Raw genomic sequence first — 19,458 nt, 5'->3', positions numbered from 1 at the left:
TGAGTCAAGTCTACTTCTCAGTTTGTTACACATCAACACTATGAACAAGGGCCCCCTCGAGTTACATTAATTCACTTTCCCTCTTTCACTTCCCAGCTTCCTTCCTCTCCCCTGCCATCCATCAGACCCCATGTCAGCACGCTCAGTCGGCGTCCTTGAAACCTGCCTGGCTCTGTACCATGCATGGCACTGTCTCTTATGTGGATGTGTTTGTAATTTTCGTGCCTGATGTCATGCAGGAAATTCAATTCTGTTATTTACACATTTACATTTTCGCTCTCGATGCTGTTTTCCACATGCATCTTGTTTGTTGTTTCTACAAGCTACATGCATGTTATACCATGTTGAGTATCTAGCACCTTTATGATCCACCTCACCTCCACAGTGTTGCACACTCAAACTGGCCTCAACCCCGCCATCACAGGCATCCCTGCAGTTAACATCTTCCTGCTGTCCCGTTATGGACTGTGGGAGAATTCCCCTTGGAGTGGGATTTCCAGGATAGAGTACACGCACTCATGACTTCACAAAGTACCACAGATGCTCTCCTGAGTGGCTGTGAGAGTTGACGCTCGACCTGGAGGCTTCTGGTTCTCTCAGGACTTGGTACCATCCAACTTTTTAATGGCTTGCTGATCTGATGAATTTAAAGTGGTACCTCATGTTCCTCTGAGTTCTCTGATGGCTGGAGAGTTTGAGCCACTCTTTGTGCCCTTGTCAGCCATTGGGATTCCCTCATCTGTGAACTGGCTCTTCATATCTTTTGTCCTTCTTTTTGCTATTGGGTTTCTAGCCTTTTTCCTACTAATTTGCATATCTAATATCTAATCATTAATTCCTTGCTGGTTTATGACCTTGAACATATTTCCTATATGTCTGCCTTTGTCTCCTTGTCTAACATGCTCTTAGTTAAAGAATAATCACTCCTTCTCAGGCCGGGTGCAGTGGCTTATGTCTGTAATCCCAGCAGTGTGGGAAGCTGAGGCAGGAGGATCACTTGAGCCCAGGAATTCAAGATCAGCCTCAGCACAGCAAGGCTGATGCGGGGCAGGTGATCCCCAAAACTGGGGCTTAGCCCAAGAGAGTTTTTGACTTCACCTGGGAAAGAATTCAAGGGTGAGCTGGTGGTGTTAGACAGCACCTTAAACTTTTTTTTTTTGAGACGTAGTGTCGCTCTGTCGCCCAGGCTGGAGTGCAGTGGCACGATCTCAGCTCACTGCAAGCTCTGCCTACCGGGTTCATGCCATTCTCCTGCCTCAGTCTCCCGAGTAGCTGGGACTACAGGCGCCCACCACCTCGCCTGGCTAATTTTTTTTTTTTTTTTTTTTTTTTGAGACGGAGTCTTGCTCTGTCGCCCGGGCTGGAGTGCAGTGGCCGGATCTCAGCTCACTGCAAGCTCCGCCTCCCGGGTTTACGCCATTCTCCTGCCTCAGCCTCCCGAGTAGCGGGGACTACAGGCGCCTGCCACCTCGCCCGGCTAGTTTTTTGTGTTTTTAGTAGAGACGGGGTTTCACTGTGTTAGCCAGGATGGTCTCGATCTCCTGACCTCGTGATCCGCCCGTCTCGGCCTCCCAAAGTGCTGGGATTACAGGCTTGAGCCACCGCGCCCGGCCGCCTGGCTAATTTTTTGTATTTTTAGTAGAGACGGGGTTTCACCGTGTTAGCCAGGATGGTCTCAGTCTCCTGACCTCGTGATCCGCCTGCCAAAGAGTCTAGAAATTCTTGAATTCTTGAATTCCTTTTAAGGCCTGACCTGTGTGGGTGGCTAAGGATTCTAGGGTTTGAATCAAGTTCTTCATGGTTGACTCGTGGTAAGCAGAGCCACCCAAGGGTGCCACTAGTCCTATTGCTGCCCTGATTCCCACCAAAATTAATCCTATTGCCACTTACTTCTGGTGTTCTTGGGTCTTATGGGGTTACAGACTGTGGCCTCTGGAGGGGCAAGAGCAGCTATTATACATTCACCTCTGTTCCAAGTTTTTTATTTTTATTTTTTAAGACAAAGTCTCAAAAAAATTAGCAGGGCGTGGTGGCGGGTGCCTGTGGTTCCAGCTACTCGGTAGGCTGAGGCCGGAGAATCGCTTGAACCAGAAGGCAGAGGTTACAGTGAGCCGAGATTGTGCCATTGCACTCCAGCCTGAACAACAGGGCAAGATTCCTTCTTTTTTTTTTTTTTTTTTTTTTTTTTGCGATGGAGTCTCACTCAGCCACCCAGGCTGGAGGGCAGTGGCGCGATCTCGGCTCACGGCAACCTCCGCCTCTGGAGTCCAAGTGATTCTCCCGTCTCAGCGTCCTGAGTAGCTGGGATTACAGGCACCCACCATCACCCCCGGTTAATTTTTGTATTTTGGTAGAGACGGGGTTTCACCATGTTGGCTAGGCTGGTCTTGAACTCCTGACCTCAGGTGATTCGTCTGCCTCGGTCTCCCAAAGTGCTGGGATTATAGGCGTGAGCCACCTCCTGTAATTTTTTTTTTTTTTTGAGATGGAGTCTCGCTCTGTCACTCATGCTGGAGAACAGTGGCGTGATCTCGGCTCACTGCAACCTCCGCCTCCCGGGTTCAAGCAATTCTTCCGCCTCAGCCTCCTCAAATTTTTTTTTTTTTTTTTTTTTTTTTTTTAAGACGGAGTCTCGCTCTGCCGCCCAGGCTGGAGTACAGTGACCAGATCTCAGCTCACTGCAAGCTCCGCCTCCTGGGTTCACGCCATTCTCCTGCCTCAGCCTCCCGAGTAGCTGGGACTACAGGCGCCCGCCACCTCGCCCGGCTAATTTTTTTTTTGTATTTTTTTAGTAGAGACGGGTTTCACCGTGTTAGCCAGGATGGTCTCGATCTCCTGACCTCATGATCCGCCCGTCTCGGCCTCCCAAAGTGCTGGGATTACAGGCTTGAGCCACCGCGCCCGGCCCAAAATTTTAAATAAGGATGGAATTTGACATTGCACGACTCTGTTCTTGACCCTAGTCCTTGACCCTAGTCCCAGCCTTGCCTCTCTGTGTCTCAGTTTCCTCATCTGTCAGAGATAACGATAATGCTTTCCTCATAGCAGGCATCTGCTTAATTATAAATTAATTAAATGAGTTAATACACAGTAAAGAGCACAGCACAGTGCCTGGCACATAGGAGCACTTGAGAAATGTTAGGTATTACTCTAATCAATTTTAAGATTCTTAACTCTATGGATTCCATCTTTGAATATGGTGCAAAGAGGGATTTAGATTTATTTTAATGTAGAGTTTTCACAGAGCTACCTACCAAACAACCAGTTCTTTTTTTTTTTGAGATGGAGTCTCCCTCTGTCGCCCAGGCTGGAGTACAGTGGCCGGATCTCAGCTCACTGCAAGCTCCGCCTCCCGGGTTTACGCCATTCTCCTACCTCAGCCTCCCGAGTAGCTGGGACTACAGGTGCCCGCCAGCTCGCCCGGCTAGTTTTTTTGTATTTTTTTTAGTAGAGACGGGGTTTCACCATGTTAGCCAGGATGGTCTCGATCTCCTGACCTCGTGATCTGCCTGTCTCGGCCTCCCAAAGTGCTGGGATTACAGGCTTGAGCCACCGCGCCCGGCCTTTTATTTTTTTAAAATAGAGTCTTGCTCTGTTGCCCAGGCTGGAGTGCAGTGGCGCAATCTCGGCTCATTACAACCTTTGCTTCTCAAGTCCTATCAATTCTCGTGCCTCAGTCTTTCGAGTAGCTGGGATTACAGGTGCCCGCCACCAAGCCTAGCTAATTTTTATATTTTTAGTACAGATGGGGTTTCAGCATGTTGGCCAGGCTGGTCTTGCACTCCTGACCTCATGTGATCTGTCTGCCTCGGCCTCCCAAAGTACTGGGATTAGGTGTGAGTCACTACCCCTGTCCGGTCCAAACAACCAGTTCTTTTTCCCTCTGGACTGTGGTGCCATTTTTATCATACAGCACTTATAGAGCTGCCTACATATATATTGTTCTAAGCTCTCTTTTTGGTTCTTTGGCCCACTTCACTATTTCTCACCAGTATCTTACGCTTGTCATCATTATGGTTTTTGGTGTGGTTTAATGTGAGGACCCAGCCCCTTCTCCTTGGTCATCTTGTTCAAACTTGACCTAGCTTTTCATGGACCTTTATTCTTTATAGAAATGGTACCAAAATGTTTTCCAAGTTCTTAAAAAATCCTCCCAATTTCTATTCGGATTTCATTGAATTCACAGATTAATTTCAGAAGAAATCACATCTTTGTGTTAAGTTGTTCTGTTTATTAACAAGATATGTCATATCAGTTATTGAGATCTTTTGTGTTATAAAATTTTGTTGTTCAGGCCGGGCACAGTGGCTCATACCTGTAATCCCAGCACTTTGGGAGGCCAGGGCAGGCGGATCACCTGAGGTCAGGAGTTCGAGACCACCCTAGCCAACATGGTGAAACCCTGTCTCTACTAAAAATACAAAAAATTAGCTGGGCATGGTGGTGGGCGCCTGTAGTCCCAGCTACTTGGGAGGCTGAGGCAGGAGAATCGCTGGAACCCTGGAGGTGGAGGTTGCAGTGAGCCGAGATCGTGCCTGGCGACAAAGCAAGATTCCATCTCAAAAAAAAAAAAAAAAAAAAAATTTTGTTCAAAAAGTTCTGAGTTGTGTTTATATTTCCTACTTCATGGGTTTTATTGATGTTGTGAATGATACTTTAGTCTCTTTTTTTTTTCTCTTTGAGATGGAGTCTCACTCTATCGTCCAGGCTGAAGCAAAGTGTTGTGATTTTGGCTCACTGCAGCCTCCGCCTTCCAGGTTCAAGCGATTCTCCTGCCTCAGCCTCCCGAGTAACTGGGATTACAGGCATGTGCCACCACGCCTGGCTTATTTTTGTATTTTTAGTAGATACGAGGTTTCACCATGTTGGCCAAACTGGTCTTGAACTCCTGACCCCAAGTGATCTGCCTGCCTCAGCCTCCCAAAGTGCTGGGATTACAGGTGTGAGCCACCATGCCTGGTCCCTTATATTCTGTTATACTTTTCGGTTGTTTTTTTTTTTTTTTTGAGATGGAGTTTCACTCTTTGTTGCCCAGGCTGGAGTGCAGTGGCATTTAGCTCACTGCAACCTTCGCCTCCTGGATTCAAGTGATTCTCCTGTCTCAGCCTCCCAAGTAGCTGGGATTACAGGCACCTGCCACCACGCCTGGCTAATTTTTGTATTTTTAGTAGACACGGGGGTTTCACCATGTTGGCCAGGCTGGTCTTGAACCCCTGACCTCAGGTGACCCGCCCGCCTTGGCCTCTTAAACTGCTGGGATTACAGGTGTGAGCCACTGCGCCCGGCCACTTTTTTTTTTTTCCCCCTGTAACATTGCTGAACTCTGGGTTTTTTATTTTGTTTCTGTTTTTGAGATAGACTCTCACTCTGTCTCCCAGGGTGGAGTGCAGTGGTCTGATCGTGGCTCATTGCAACCTCAGCCTCAGGGGCTCAAGGGATCCTCCTGCCTCCCAAGTAGCTAAAATCACGGTGTGTGCTACCATGCCCAACTACAGTTTTTAATTTATTTGTAGAGACGGGGTCTCCCTATGTTGCTCAGGCTGGTCTCAAACTCCTGGCCTCGAGTAATCCTCCTGCCTTGGCCTCTAAAAGTATTGGGATTATAGACATGAGCCACCATGCCTGGCCTTCTAATTTGTTAAAGTAGCCTGTAGATTATGTTGGATTTTCTATACCCATATAATCTGCCAACAATGACAGTTTACTTTCATTTCTTTTTCTTGGCTTATTGTTTTGGCCAGGACTTCTTTTTTTAAAAAAATTAAAATTCATTTATTTTTTTGGATATAGGGTCTTGCTCTGTTGCCCAGGCTGGAGTGCAGTGGTGAGATCATAGCTCACTGCAGCCTCGACCTCCTAGGCTCAAGGGATCCTCCTGCCTCAGCCTCTTTAGTAGCTGGGACTACAGGCATGTGCCACTACGCTCAGTTAATTTTCTTTATTTTTTTTCTTTTTGTAAAGACAGGGTCTTGCTATCTCACCCAGGCTGTTACTCCTGGGCTCAAGCGCTCCTCCTGCCTCAGCCTACCAAAGTGCTGGGATTCTAGGCAGGACTTCTAACACTTACTGAGCAGCATCATTGATAGAGAGCATCATTGCATCATTGCCTTGTTCCTGATCTTCAAGAAAACTGTGGATACTTATTCCATTATACTTAATTGTATGCAGCTTTTATCAGCCTGAGACAATTACTCTTTGTTCCTGTGAGTTTTTATCATAAATCGTCACAGAAGTTCATAAAATGCTTTTTCTGCATATTTTGAGATAACCATTTTCTCCTTTAGTTCACCGACATGGTGAATTGCAGTAATAGATGTTTATAATGTTGAACCATTCTTACATTCTTGGAATAAACTCTACTTGATCTTCATGCATTTTTTTGGAAAAAAAAATTCTTCTTCTTATTTTTATTTATTTATTTTTTTTGAGGTGGAGTCTCACTCTGTCTTCCAGGCTGGAGTGCAATGGTGCAATCTCAGCTCACTGCAAGCTCCACCTCCTGGGTTCACACCATTCTCCTGCCTCAGCCTCCTGAGTAACTGGGACTACAGGTGCCTGCCACCACGCCCGGCTAATTTTTTTTGTATTTTTAGTAGAGATGGGGTTTCACCCTGTTAGCCAGGATGGTCTCTATCTCCTGACCTTGTGATCTGCCTGCCTCAGCCTCCCAAAGTGCTGGGATTACAGGCGTGAGCCACCATGCCAGGCTTTTTTTTTTTTTTGAGACAGAGTCTCGATCTGTCATCAGCCTGGAGTGCAGTGGCGTGATCTCGGCTCACCGTAACCTCCACTTCCCGGGTTCAAGCGATTCTCCTGCCTCAGTCTCCCTGAGTAGCTGGGATTGCAGGCGCCTGCCACCACGCCCGGCTAATTTTTATATTTTTAGTAGAGACGGGGTTTCACCATGTTGGTCAGGCTGGTCTTGATCTCTTCACCTCGTGATCCGCCCGCCTCTGCCTCCCAAAGTGCTGGGATTACAGGCGTGAGTCACCACGCTAGGCCGGAAAAAATTATTCTTAATTGTGGCAAAATACACATAACATAACATAAAATTTACCATCTCAACAGTTTTGAAGTATATACTCAGTGGCGTTAAGTATATGCACACTGTTATGCAACCAATTTCCAGAACAGTTTCGTCTTTCAAAACGGAAACTCTACACTCATCAAAGAACAACTCTCTATTTCCCACCCCCCTTCCCCCAGCCCTTGGCAACCACCATTCTGCTTTCTGTCTTTTTTTTTTGAGATGGAATCTCGCTCTGTCACCCAGACTGGAGTGCAGTGGCGCGATCTTGGCTCACTGCAACCTCTGCCTCCTGGGTTCAAGCTATTCTCCTGCCTCAGCCTCCTGAGTAGCTGGGATTACAGGCGCGTGCCACTATACCTGGCTAATTTTTGTATTTTTAGTAGAGATGGGTTTCTCCATGTTGGCCAGGCTGGTCTCAAACTCCTAACCTCAGGTGATCTGCCTGCCTTGGCCTCCGAAAGTGCTAGGATTACAGGTGTGAGCCACGGCCCTGGTTTCTGTCTTTATGAATCTGACTACTCTAGATACCTTACATAAGTGGAATAATACAGTATTTTCCTGTATGTGACTGATATTTCACTTAGCATATTGATTTTTTTTTTTTTGGGATGGGGTCTCACTCCATCACCCAGGCTGGAGTGCAGTGGTGTGATTTTGGCTTACTACAACCTCTATCTCCTAGGCTCAAGCGATCCTCCAGCCTCAGCCTCCTGAGTAGCTGGGACCACAGGCATGCACTACCACACCATCTAATTTTTGTATTTTTGGTAAAGATGGTATTTTGCTATGTTGTCCAGGCTGGTCTTGAACTTGTGAGCTCAAGGAGATCCAGGAGATACACCCACCTTGGCCTCCCAAAGTGCTGGGATTAGAGGCATTCACCACCACATCTGGCCCATATTGATGCATTTTTACATGACGTTAGTGAATTCAATTAGCCTAGTATTTTATTTAGAATGTTTCATATCAGCTGGGCGCGGTGGCTCACGCCTGTAATCCCAACACTTTGGGAGGTGGAGGTGGGTGGATCTCCTTGAGCTCACAAGTTTGAGACCAGCCTGGCTACCATGGCAAAACACTGTTTCTACTAAAAATACAAAAATTAGCTGGGCGTGGTGGTGCATGCCTGTAATCCCAGCTACTAGGGAGGCTGAGGCAGGATAATTGCTCGAACCCAGGGGGCGGAGGTTGCAGTGAGCTGAGATTGTGCCACTGCACTGCAACCTAGGCGACAGAGCGAGACTCTATCTCAAAAAAAAAAGTTTTATATCTATATCTATTAGTAAAATAGATGTATGCTTGTCTTATCTTGTGGTGTACTTACCTATTTTATTTAAGAAGATTAAACTAGCCTCATGTCTGTATAAGACTACTTGTTGCTTCAGCATTTGGTAGAACTTGGCTGGGTGCGATGGCTCACGTCTGTAATCTCAGCACTTTGGGAGGCCTAGGTGGGCGGATCACGAGGTCAAGAGATCTAGACCATCCTGGCCAACATGGTGAAACCCCGTCTCTACTAAAAATACAAAAATTAGCTGGGCGTGGTGGCACCCCTGTAGTCCAGCTACTCAGGAGGCTGAGGCACGAGAATCGCTTGAACCTGGGAGGTGGAGGTTGCAGTGCGCTGAGATTGTGCCACTGCACTCCAGCTTGGGTGACAGAGTGAGACTCCATCTTAAAACAACAACAACATTTGGTAGAACTTACCGGTAAAGTTTCTGTGTTGGTAGAAACAAACACACACTTTTCCCTTTCACCACAGAGGTCCTGTCAGAGGACCTCTTGTTGGGAAATTAACCAGTACAAATATGTGAAGTGGCTGGGCACTGTGGCTCACACCTGTAATCCCATTGGTTTGGGAGGGTGAGGTGGGAGGGTCGCTGGAGGCCAGGATTTTGAGACCAGCATCATAGTGACTCCATCTCTACAAAAAAATTTTTAAAAAAATTATCTGGGTGTGGTGGCACAGGCCTGTGGTCCCAGCCACTCTGGAAGCTGAGGCAGGAGGGTCTCTTGAACCCAGGAGGTGGAGGCTGCGGTGAACAGTGATCTTACCACTGCACTCCAGCCTGGGGGACAAAGTGAGACCCTGTCTCTAAAGAAAAAATAACTAAGTAAATACATACGTAAATAAATATGCATGTGAAGCCTTTAGCGCCTGGGTCGCATTAGAAAGACAATACTCCTTTACAGCGACGATGGTGGTGATGACTGGAGGAGGGAGTGCAGAAAGCCCATGCCCTGCCTGTACTGGATTTGCTAAACCTCGGAAAAGGAAGAAGCTTACTGCTGTCATTCACGGCCAGTTTCTAAAGGCGCACAGAAGCGTTGTTTTAGGGCTCGGCGCGGGGGCTCAGGCCTGTAATCCCAGCACTTCAGGAGGCCGAAGAGGGTGGATCACGAGGTCTAGGAATTCAACACCAGCCTGCGCCAGATGTTGGAACCCCATCTCTACTGAAAATACAAAAATTAGCCGGGCGTGGCAGCATGCCTGTAGTTCCAGCTATGCGGGAGACTGAGGCAAGGAATTGCTTTAACGCGGGAGGCAGAGGTTGCAGTGAGCTGAGATCGCGCCACTGCACTCCAGCGTGGGTGACAGAGCGAGACTCAGTCTCAAAAAAAGAAAAAAAAAAGTTGTTTTAGACCCAAAGTACCTCACTTCTCTTTATTTTTTGTTTTGTTGAGACAGCATCTCGCTCTACTCCGTCTCAAAAAAAGAAAAAAAAAAGTTGTTTTAGCCCCAAAGTACCTCACTTCTCTTTTTTCTTTTCTTTTATTGAATTTAATTTTATTTTTTGGTTTTGTTTTGAGACAGCATCTCGCTCTGTCGGCTAGCCTGGAGTGCAGTGGCACGAACACGGCCCACTGCAGCCTCGAACTCCCGGGCTCAGACGATCCTCTGGCCTCGGCCTCCCAAAGTGGTGGGGTTACAGGCATGAGCCACCGCGCCCGGCGCTAAAGCACCTCATTTCTATCATCCATCTATTATTCCCTAATATTAATTGGGCACCACTATGACTCATTTCCGACACCGCAGTGGGCCCTCTTGGTCTCCTTCTCCACCTTTCTTTCTCTCTTCCTCTTTTTATTTTTTGAAAGAGAGAGATCCAGGATGCAAGAGTCCCGACAATCATACTAGATATGCGAAAGAAAAAAAGCCGAAAGAAAATACACAAAAATCATAACGCTTTGAGGGTGTGGCTTACGGGTGTTTTTTTTTTTTTTTCATTTTCCTAACTCTGCAATGCTGTTATATTACATCCACAACTTCAAACAAAGTGCCGCACGGCCGCAGTCCCAATCAATTCAGTGACACAATTGTTAGGGACGTCCTCTTCCCGCCCGGGGGGCGGACCCCGGCCCCGCCTCCTTGACAGGCTCGGGTCCCGCCCCGAGACATTCCCAGGCTCCGCCCCCTAGCATACGCGCGCGCTCAGTCGCAGCGCAGAGAACCAATCACCAACCATTCCCACGCTCGGTCCCTTTTGGCTTCTGCCCTCAACCAAAATGGCGCTAGCTTGGAAGCTGCCGAGGTTCTAGGAGTTGCCGAAGCAAGTCCGGAAGCTACCGAGCGAGTCCGGAAGTTGCCGAAAGGGAGCAGCGGGGAAGGAGGATGGCGGATATCATCGCAAGACTCCGGGAGGACGGGATCCAAAAACGTGTGATACAGGAAGGCCGAGGAGAGCTCCCCGACTTTCAGGATGGGACCAAGGTTCGTGTCTACCCCTCCCCGCTCCCCCTCTGCGGCGTGGTGCGCATGCGAGGCGGGAGGAGGCCTTAGGCGAGAGGTTGCGCATGCCCAGAGGGCAGCGGCCAGTGACCCTACCGCTCACATGCAGAGCTCGACGCTGATTGGGCTGAATTTAAGTAGGGGTGAATTCGGACCTGTCTGCCCCGCCCCCTGGCTCGGCCTTGTAGCAGCATTGGTAGGGGAAGCCGTCAGTCATCACAAGCGGGTTGGGGTTGGGGGTTGATCTCAGTGTCTGGGCAGACACCAAGCTGGAGGAAACCGAGGGCGGGGAGTGGTCCTAGGGCACCTGGATTTCAAGGCTTATGATCCTTTGTAGATGGAAGGGCCTTCCGAAAACACTTAGACCAACTGCCACTCTGAACATCCCAAGGCCCTGGGATGTGCAAAGCCGGAGAAGGGGCCCAGAGGTCAGGTCTCCCAGACAGGGACCCTTTGGCAGTCTTCCTGCTGCACTAGTGGCTTGTTTGGGACAGATGAGGGCTGGGAAGTAAAGAACCTCCCACTTGTCTCCTTTTTACCAGGCCCCCAGATCCAGCCCCTCTGCTCCCTTCTCCCCCAACCTACAACTCCAGGCTTCCCTGCTTCTGCAGTTGCCTCCTCCCGGAGTGCTTTTCCAGTTGCTACTTGTCTGCAGAGTAGGGAACTTCCCAGGGGCAGCCCCTGTGCCCAGCAGAGCAGTCAGGCAAGACATGCACATTTTGCAAATGAGCACATGCCCCCTGGCCAGCCCTGTGCTGAATCGGGCAGCTAAGCATCCTAGCCCAGTGCAGCATAAGTGCTCTGAGAGTAGAGGGGAGCTGCATGGCTGGAGTGATCCGCTATATGAAAAGAGATCTTCTCTAAGAAGAGACTGGATGTGTGGTGTGGGTTCATGCCCCCATGTACTGGGTGTTGGTGGTGAAAGAAGGGGCTGGCAAGGAAGATCCTGGATGGAACAGACACCAGAAGGAGAGATGTGAACAATGGCACCCCAAGATCAGGAACAGGTGGTGTTAAATAACCAATCCCCGCACTGATTGAATGCTCACTATTCAAGCATTGTGCTACATGCTTCACACGTTTATTTCCTACACTGTGAGATAGATACTGTTGTTGATTCCGTTTTACTGATGCGGAAACTGACTTCAGAGATGCAGCATGGTGCAGTTAAGAGCGTGGGCCAGTCTAACCATATCCTGTCGAGGGTTCAATCTTCAAACCTCTTTACTCTGCACCCACCCCCAGTGTTATCTCTAAAAACTCTCCCTGCCAAGATTACTCCCAGATGCAGCTCTCCAGTCATTACTTGTCTCTTAAACCTGACATACAGCTCTCTACTCACCATCTCCACCTGGAAGCCTGGTTGGCAACTCACACTTAACCTGCTCCACCTGAGGCTTCTCCGTGTCAGTTAGGGGAACCAACAAACTTCTCGTTGTTCAGGGCAAAAACCTTAGTGTCTCTGTGGTCCTCCCAGTCTTGCATCCCACATCACATCCTCAATATCCAGCCAGGATCTGAGTTCTCACCATTTCTGCCATCAGTGCTTGGGTCCAGGCCATCCTCATCTCCTGTCTGGGTTACTGCAGCGAACTCTAACTCTCCTCCTGCCTTTTTTGTCCCTCTATGGTCTGTTCTCGTCCCAGCAGCAGAATCTATGCCAGATTCAATTCCTTTTCTGCTTGGAGCCACTCAGTGGCTTCCATCTCAGAGTAAAAAACAGAGGCCTCACCATAGCCTACAGGCCCTGTGAGGTCTACCCCTACTGACTTGGGTGAGCTCCCCTGCTGACCCTGTGGTGTACCCTGCCCCCTCCTTCACTCTGCTCCTCCACACTGGCCTTGCTGCTGTTGAACACATCATGCGTTTGAAAGGGCAAGTTCCCTTGTCCCCCTCGCAGGGTGTGTGATGGGGAGTGGCTCGCTTCTTCAGTGCCCCGCTGCTCAAACCTCTGGGGAAGCATACAGATGGGCAGGCTGTGGGGCTCCGACCTCATGGCAGTGTCTCGGGGTGAATGTTTACAGCTCTGTGTGTTCTAGGGTGCTCTTTTAGTTTGTGTATAGGCGGCTTATGTTAACCAGCTCAATTAGACCCCCTTCCTTATCACAAGGACAGAGGGCTTTCTGTAGCCTGGGGATTCTTGCCTTGATGTATGGGAGAATTAGATCACATGTGGGCTTGGAGAATGATTGCAAAGTGTTTTTCCGAGACAGAGTTTCACTCTTGTTGCCCAGGCTGGAGTGCAATGGCGCAATCTCGGCTCACTGCAACCTCTGCCTCCCAGGTTCAAGCAATTCTCCTGCCTCAGCCTCCCAAGTAGCTGAGATTACAGTTGCCCGACATCAGGCCCGGCTAAATTTTTTAAATGTTTTTAGTAGAGACAGGCTTTCACCATGTTGGCCAAGTTGGTTTCAAACACCTTTTCTTTTTCTTTTTTTTTTTTTTTTTGAGACAGAGTCTTGCTCTGTTGCCCAAGCTGGAGTGCAGTGGCGTGATCTCAGTTCACTGCAACCTCCACCTTCCAGGTTCAGGTGATTCTAACGCCTCAGCCTCCCAAGTAGCTGGGATTACAGGCACCTGCCACCATGGCCAGCTAATTTTTGTATTTTTAGTAGAGACGGGTTTTTGCCAGGTTGGCCAGGCTGGTCTCGAACTCCTGACCTCAGGTGATCCACCTGCCTTGGAGATGGTCTGCCCCTGGGGTTGGGCCACTTGGTGGCCCCAGCTCTCCTCTGACTGCCCCAGCCGAACTCCACCTCTTCCTGCCAGTTGATGACCTGCCAGCGCGCAGGTGCCTGTCGGTGTGATCTGCTGCTGCTTGCTCCCCTGATGGCCTCTCAATGACCAGGTGCTCGTGTTGTCTTCTGCTGATGGGCTCCTCTAACATCTGACTGCCTGTGCCCGCCCGCTAGGGTCTTGGGTTTTTATAGGCACAGGATAGGGGTGTGGCAGGCCAGGGTGGTCTTGGGAAATGCAACATTTGGGCAGGAAATGCCTGTTCTGACCTAGGTCCGTGGGGGTGGAGCCCTACCCAGGGACCATGCCCTCCTCTACTCAGCACTTCCCTTCTGCCCTTCCATATTATTTAACAGGCCCACGCTCTTCCCTTCCCAGCACCTTTTTCAATATCACATTGTCACACTGCAAAGCTTTTTACACCTGCTGTTCTTTCGGCCTGGAAAGTTCCTATCCCAGGATCCACTTGGCTTGCTTTCTTCCTTACTCCCCCACCCGCAACTCTGTGTAATCCAGCCCTAACCCCCTTGCCCTACTGTTTCCCAAGCACGTGGCTTCACCTGCCATGACACATTGTTTTGTTTGACGCCCATCGCCTCCCTCTACAAGCGCCCTGTGAGCTCCAGGGGGGCAGGGCCTTTTTTGTGTTTTGCTCACTGCCATGTTCTGGTGTCTAGCACAGAGCTTGGGCACATAGTGGGTGCTTAGTAAATATGTGTTGAGAGATGACTGGAGTCAGACTGCTTGGACTCTTGTTCCCACTCAGCCACCCACTAGCCGTGTGGCTTGGGCCTATTCCTCCCCTCCTTGTGACTTAGTTTTCTCACCAGCATGGGAGGATAAAACCAGGTGTAAGATCAGGTGGTGTCCCTGGGGAAGCCCCGTCCCTTGTGCCGTCTGCAGGCCGGGGACTGGACTTGTCCTTGGGGGTCAGGGTGAGGGTTTGTGCCCTTGCTTGACCTCGCATGTGGCCCACAGGCCACATTCCACTACCGGACGCTGCACAGTGACAACGAGGGCACCGTGCTGGACGACAGCCGGGTGCGTGGCAAGCCCATGGAGCTCATCATTGGCAAGAAGTTCAAGCTGCCTGTGTGGGAGACCATCGTGTGCACCATGCGAGAAGGGGAGATTGCCCAGTTCCTCTGTGACATCAAGGTGTCTGTCCTGCACCTGTCTGCGGTGGCTGTCCAGCCAAGCCCTATTCCCTATCCCCAGGGCTCCTCCTTCCTCCACCCTCTGCTAGACTGCCACCCACTGTTTCTTTCTTGTTTTTGAGACGGAGTCTCGATCTGTCGCCCAGGCCAGAGTGCAGTTGTATGCTCTCAGCACACTGCACCCTCCGCCTCCTGGGTTCAAGCAATTCTCCTGCCTCAGCCTCCCAAGTAGCTGGGATTACAAACACCCACCATGACGCCTAGCTAATTTTTGTATTTTTAGTAGATACGGGGTTTCACCATGTTGGCCAGGCTGGTCTTGAACTCCTGACCTCAGGTGATCCACCCACCTTGGCCTCTTAAAGTGCTGGGATTACAGGCGTGAGCCACCATGCCTGGCCCACCCACTCTTTCCAGACCACCAACCTGCTGATGGCGTCCTGGCCTCCATTCCGCCTTCCCCTATTAGCCAGACTGAGGCCAGGGGACTCATTCTCAAATGCAAACGACCTGTACATCCCTTTGTTTCAAACCTCTATGGCTCCTGGTCACTGTCAGGATAGAGCACAGTAAGTCCTCACTTTATGTCACTGATACGTTCTTGGAAACTGTGACTAAGAGAAAAAACATACATCAGGTGCTCAGCCACCATCATTTCTCTCAGCATAGTTTTGTTAAAACATTGATGAGAAGAAAAATTGGTTTCATTATGTATTGTTTCGCCTACAGTTTCCGAGAACCTACTTAGGACATTGAGGGCTTAAACTGTATAAACTATAGCTGCTTACTTAGCTTTTTGGGGCTGGCCCCTGCGGTCTCACCCTCTTACTCAACCTCCCTGCTTTTCCTTTCCATTCCCCTTCTTAGCCAAGATCTTCCCTCTTCCTTCAAAGCTTATTCCTGGGTCACCACCTCTAGGAAGCCCTCCTTGACTGCTAGTGGTTGGCTCAACTCCCACCTTTGGGTCCTCCAACCCTCATGCCCTGCATGGCCAGGATTTGCTCTTCTGCCTTGTCGTAGGCTATTGCAGAGCAGGGATCTGGCCTGTTTACTTCTAGCTTTGGGATGCCCAGTGTGAGCCAGTCCAGAGCCAAGACTCAGGAAATACCCGCTGATGGCAACCCGGCAGTTAGCTCCTGTCCAGACAACAGGGCAGTGGGAGGAGTGGGGAGGAGTGGGGAGGACCTGGGTGGGAGGAATCTGGTTCTCACCAGCCGAGCAGCTTTGCCAAGCAAGAGATTAGAGGCTAGGTCCCCTATGCCTGTCTCCCTGTGGGGTTTTTTTTTTTTCCTTTGGACGAAGTCTCACTCTGTTGCCCAGGCTGGAGTGCAGTGGTGCAATCTCGGCTCACTGCAACCACCATCTCCCGGGTTCAAGTGATTCTCTGCCTTAGCTTCCCAAGTAGCTGGGATTACAGTCGCCCACCATCATGCCTGGCTAATTTTTTTTTTTTTTTTTTTTTGAGACGGAGTCTTGTAGAGTCTCGCTCTTTCCACCAGGCTGGAGTGCAGTGGCCAAATCTCAGCTCACTGCAAGCTCCGCCTCCCAGGTTCATGCCATTCTCCTGCCTCAGCCTCCCGAGTAGCTGGGACTACAGGCGCCCGCCACCTCGCCTGGCTAGTTTTTTGTATTTTTTAGTAGAGACGGGGTTTCACTGTGTTAGCCAGGATGGTCTTGATCTCCTGACCTCGTCATCCGCCCATCTCAGCCTCCCAAAGTGCTGGGATTACAGGCTTGAGCCACCACGCCCGGCCATGCCTGGCTAATTTTTGTATTTTAGTAGAGATGGGGTTTCACCATGTTGGTCAGGCTGGTCTTGAACTCCTGACCTCAGGTGATCTGCCCACCTTGGTCTCCCAAAGTGCTAGGAGTTTTTTTTTTTTTTTTTTTTTTTTTTGAGACGGAGTCTCACTCTGCTGCCCAGGCTGGAGTACAGTGGCCGGATCTCAGCTCACTGCAAGCTCCGCCTCCCGGGTTACGCCATTCTCCTGCCTCAGCCTCCCGAGTAGCTGGGACTACAGGCACCCGCCACCGTGCCCGGCTAATTTTTTGTATTTTTAGTAGAGACGGGGTTTCACCGTGATAGCCAGGATGGTCTCGATCTCCTGACCTCGTGATCCGCCCGTCTCGGCCTCCCAAAGTGCTAGGATTACAGGCTTGAGCCACCGCGCCCGGCCAGTGCTAGGATTATAGGTGTGGGCCACCACGTCTGGCCTCCCTGAGGGTTTTGAAGTGGCTGCCTTGGGCCAGGCTCTGAGGTAAGCCCTCAGTGAGGCAGGAGAAGGAGGAGCTGCTGGGAACAGAATGTGGGGGCCCCAGCACTTTGCATAGTCCAGCTTGTGGGCTTTATCCTCGGGAGGGAGAGGAGGTTAGAATTCTACTGGGCAGACAGGGGTTGATGGTAGGCATGTGTCTGTGGTGGGGTTGAGGATGGGGATAGGCGCTCTGTTTGGTGACCAGAGAACATGGCAGAAGCTGGGACTTCCTTGGGAAAGAGGGCTGAGTGACTGGCGCCAGCCCACAGTGACAGAGCCCCAGCATCCTTGCCTTCCTGCAGCACGTGGTCCTGTACCCGCTGGTGGCCAAGAGTCTCCGCAACATCGCGGCGGGCAAGGACCCCCTGGAGGGTCAGCGGCACTGCTGCGGTGTTGCACAGATGCATGAACACAGCTCCCTGGGCCACGCTGACCTGGACGCCCTGCAGCAGAACCCCCAGCCCCTCATCTTCCACATGGAAATGCTGAAGGTAAGGGGCCGCTGAGCCTGGCCCCATCGCCCAGCCTCAGGATGGTGCAGGCCTGTCCGCTCAGGGGTGATGGGATCCGTGGGTGGACTGCTGGGGCAGTGGACAGGGACAAGAAAACCTGTGCAGGACCCTTGGCAGTCCTCTGGGTCTCCTTTTCTCCTCCTTCATGTCTCAAATGTCACCTCCTCCAAGAAGCCGGCCCTGCCCACCCAGCCTCCTCATTCTCTATCTTGGAGGAGCTCATTTCCTTTGTAGCCTCTGCCATGCCTTGAAGTCCCTGGGAATTCATGTATTTCCTTGTCCATTTAGGAAATCTGCCATGGAGCATGATCTCTGTGAGGGAGGGCAGGGCTTTTCACCGTCTCGTTCACTGTTCTATTCTTAGCACTTGGCACAGTGCTGGGCACACAGGAGATGTGACATTGATGTTTATTGAATGCTTTTTGAGTGACAGGCAGCTCTGCTGCTGGTGTGTGATGTCTGAGGGCCCAGCCAGCCCAGATGTGGGTCAGATCTGTTGCTGAAGCAGCTGTGGTGTCCCCGGGCCCCACTGTGATATGCCCTGTGCCCTGCAGGTGGAGAGCCCTGGCACATACCAGCAGGACCCATGGGCCATGACGGATGAAGAGAAGGCAAAGGCAGTGCCGCTTATCCACCAGGAGGGCAACCGGTTGTACCGTGAGGGGCATGTGAAGGAGGCTGCTGCCAAGTACTACGATGCCATTGCCTGCCTCAAGAACCTGCAGATGAAGGTGCTGCCCGGAGGCTGAGGGGGAGGATGGAGGGGGGTGTGGAGCCAGGGTGCCCAGGTCTACAGCTTCTCCCCGCTCCCTGCCCCTGTGCTCCCAGGAACAGCCTGGGTCCCCTGAATGGATCCAGCTGGACCAGCAGATCACGCCACTGCTGCTCAACTACTGCCAGTGCAAGCTGGTGGCCGAGGAGTACTACGAGGTGCTGGACCACTGCTCTTCCATCCTCAACAAGTACGACGGTGAGCACTGGGCACTGGGCTGCTGGGGGCTGCGAGTGGTCAGAGTGTGGCCTTTCTCCTGTCACTGCTGGGGCTCAAGACCTAGTCTTTCATACCCTCCATTCTGAGCTCCCATGGGGGCCTGACTAAATGCCCCTACTCGGCAGGGCCGTGGGTCCCCTTGTGCCAATGAAGCATGAATGGTGTATTGGGGGTGGGGCAGGGTGGCATCCTCAGGTCAGGGAGGGCTCTCTCCCCTGTGGGCCCATGGTGCCAGGAGACATGAGGGCAGGCAGCTGGCCAGGATCCCCTCTCATGCCCTTGCATGCCCACTGCCCACTGGCATCCTCTGCAGACAACGTCAAGGCCTACTTCAAGCGGGGCAAGGCCCACGCGGCCGTGTGGAATGCCCAGGAGGCCCAGGCTGACTTTGCCAAAGTGCTGGAGCTGGACCCAGCCCTGGCACCCATTGTGAGCCGAGAGCTGCGGGCCCTGGAGGCACGAATCCGGCAGAAGGACGAAGAGGACAAAGCCCGGTTCCGGGGGATCTTCTCCCATTGACAGGAGCACTCGGCCCTGCCTTATACCTGCCAAGCCCACCGCTGCAGCTGCCAGCCCTCCTGCCCCTGCTACGTCATGCTTCTGTGTACATAAAGGCCTTTATTTATCTCTCTTCGAGTCTGCCGAGCTGGTCCACTGGGAGAGCCGGGTCATCACCTGGCATTTCCTGGTACTTGGGTGGCTGTTGGGAGGCAAAGAATCAGGGCTCAAATGCTAGCCCCTCCACCTGCCATCTCTGAGGCTTCAGTGTCCCTGTTAGAGAAATTACGATGAGCTCTTTCACCAAGGAAGTGTCTCTCGTTGGCCAGGGCTAGGGCGCCCCAGGAGCCCCCAGTCTTAAGGGGGAGATGAAGTGGTTACAAGCCAGGTAGCTGGGTGCCTGAGGAAGGTGGTCTCCTGGTGCTGTCCTCCCCCTCCAGCCTCAGATCCCATGGTCTCCTGGCCTTGGTGTCTGGGGACAGGGTTTCCATGAGAAGCTACGCTGGGGCTGAAGTGAGCTGGGTTGGGCTGGGGTGGGCTGACTGTCCA

General features: G+C 51.1%; 1 protein-coding gene across 2 annotated transcripts; it reads left to right on the top strand.

The window, feature by feature from the left end:
* Positions 1–10,496: 10,496 nt before the first annotated feature.
* On the top strand, positions 10,497–19,042 carry AIP (AHR interacting HSP90 co-chaperone). Of its 2 annotated transcripts, none has more exons than XM_037998953.2 (6): positions 10,497–10,742; positions 14,475–14,654; positions 17,211–17,399; positions 17,975–18,151; positions 18,249–18,382; positions 18,725–19,042. In XM_037998953.2, exons 1-6 carry the CDS (start codon positions 10,644–10,646, stop codon positions 18,795–18,797), a joined length of 852 nt encoding a protein of 283 aa, XP_037854881.2. In that variant the 5' UTR covers positions 10,497–10,643; the 3' UTR covers positions 18,798–19,042. The 2 variants fall into 2 exon arrangements, with proteins under 2 accessions (XP_037854881.2, XP_007963579.2); XM_007965388.3 differs by having other exon boundaries at positions 10,498–10,742; positions 18,249–18,390.
* The last annotated feature ends 416 nt before the right edge of the window (positions 19,043–19,458 follow it).

This window comes from Chlorocebus sabaeus, chromosome 1, assembly GCF_047675955.1.
Source record: "Chlorocebus sabaeus isolate Y175 chromosome 1, mChlSab1.0.hap1, whole genome shotgun sequence".
Taxonomy (NCBI): Eukaryota; Metazoa; Chordata; class Mammalia; order Primates; family Cercopithecidae; genus Chlorocebus; species Chlorocebus sabaeus.
This window is presented reverse-complemented; position numbering and strand designations above follow the sequence as displayed.

Bases quoted from the DNA above. Each gene is read 5' to 3' on its own strand.
- AIP (XM_007965388.3), top strand. From the start codon at position 10,644: ATGGCGGATATCATCGCAAGACTCCGGGAGGACGGGATCCAAAAACGT. The intron at 10,743-14,474 runs GTTCGTGTCTAC...TGTGGCCCACAG, and splicing joins ACTTTCAGGATGGGACCAAG to GCCACATTCCACTACCGGAC. The intron at 14,655-17,210 runs GTGTCTGTCCTG...GCCTTCCTGCAG, and splicing joins AGTTCCTCTGTGACATCAAG to CACGTGGTCCTGTACCCGCT.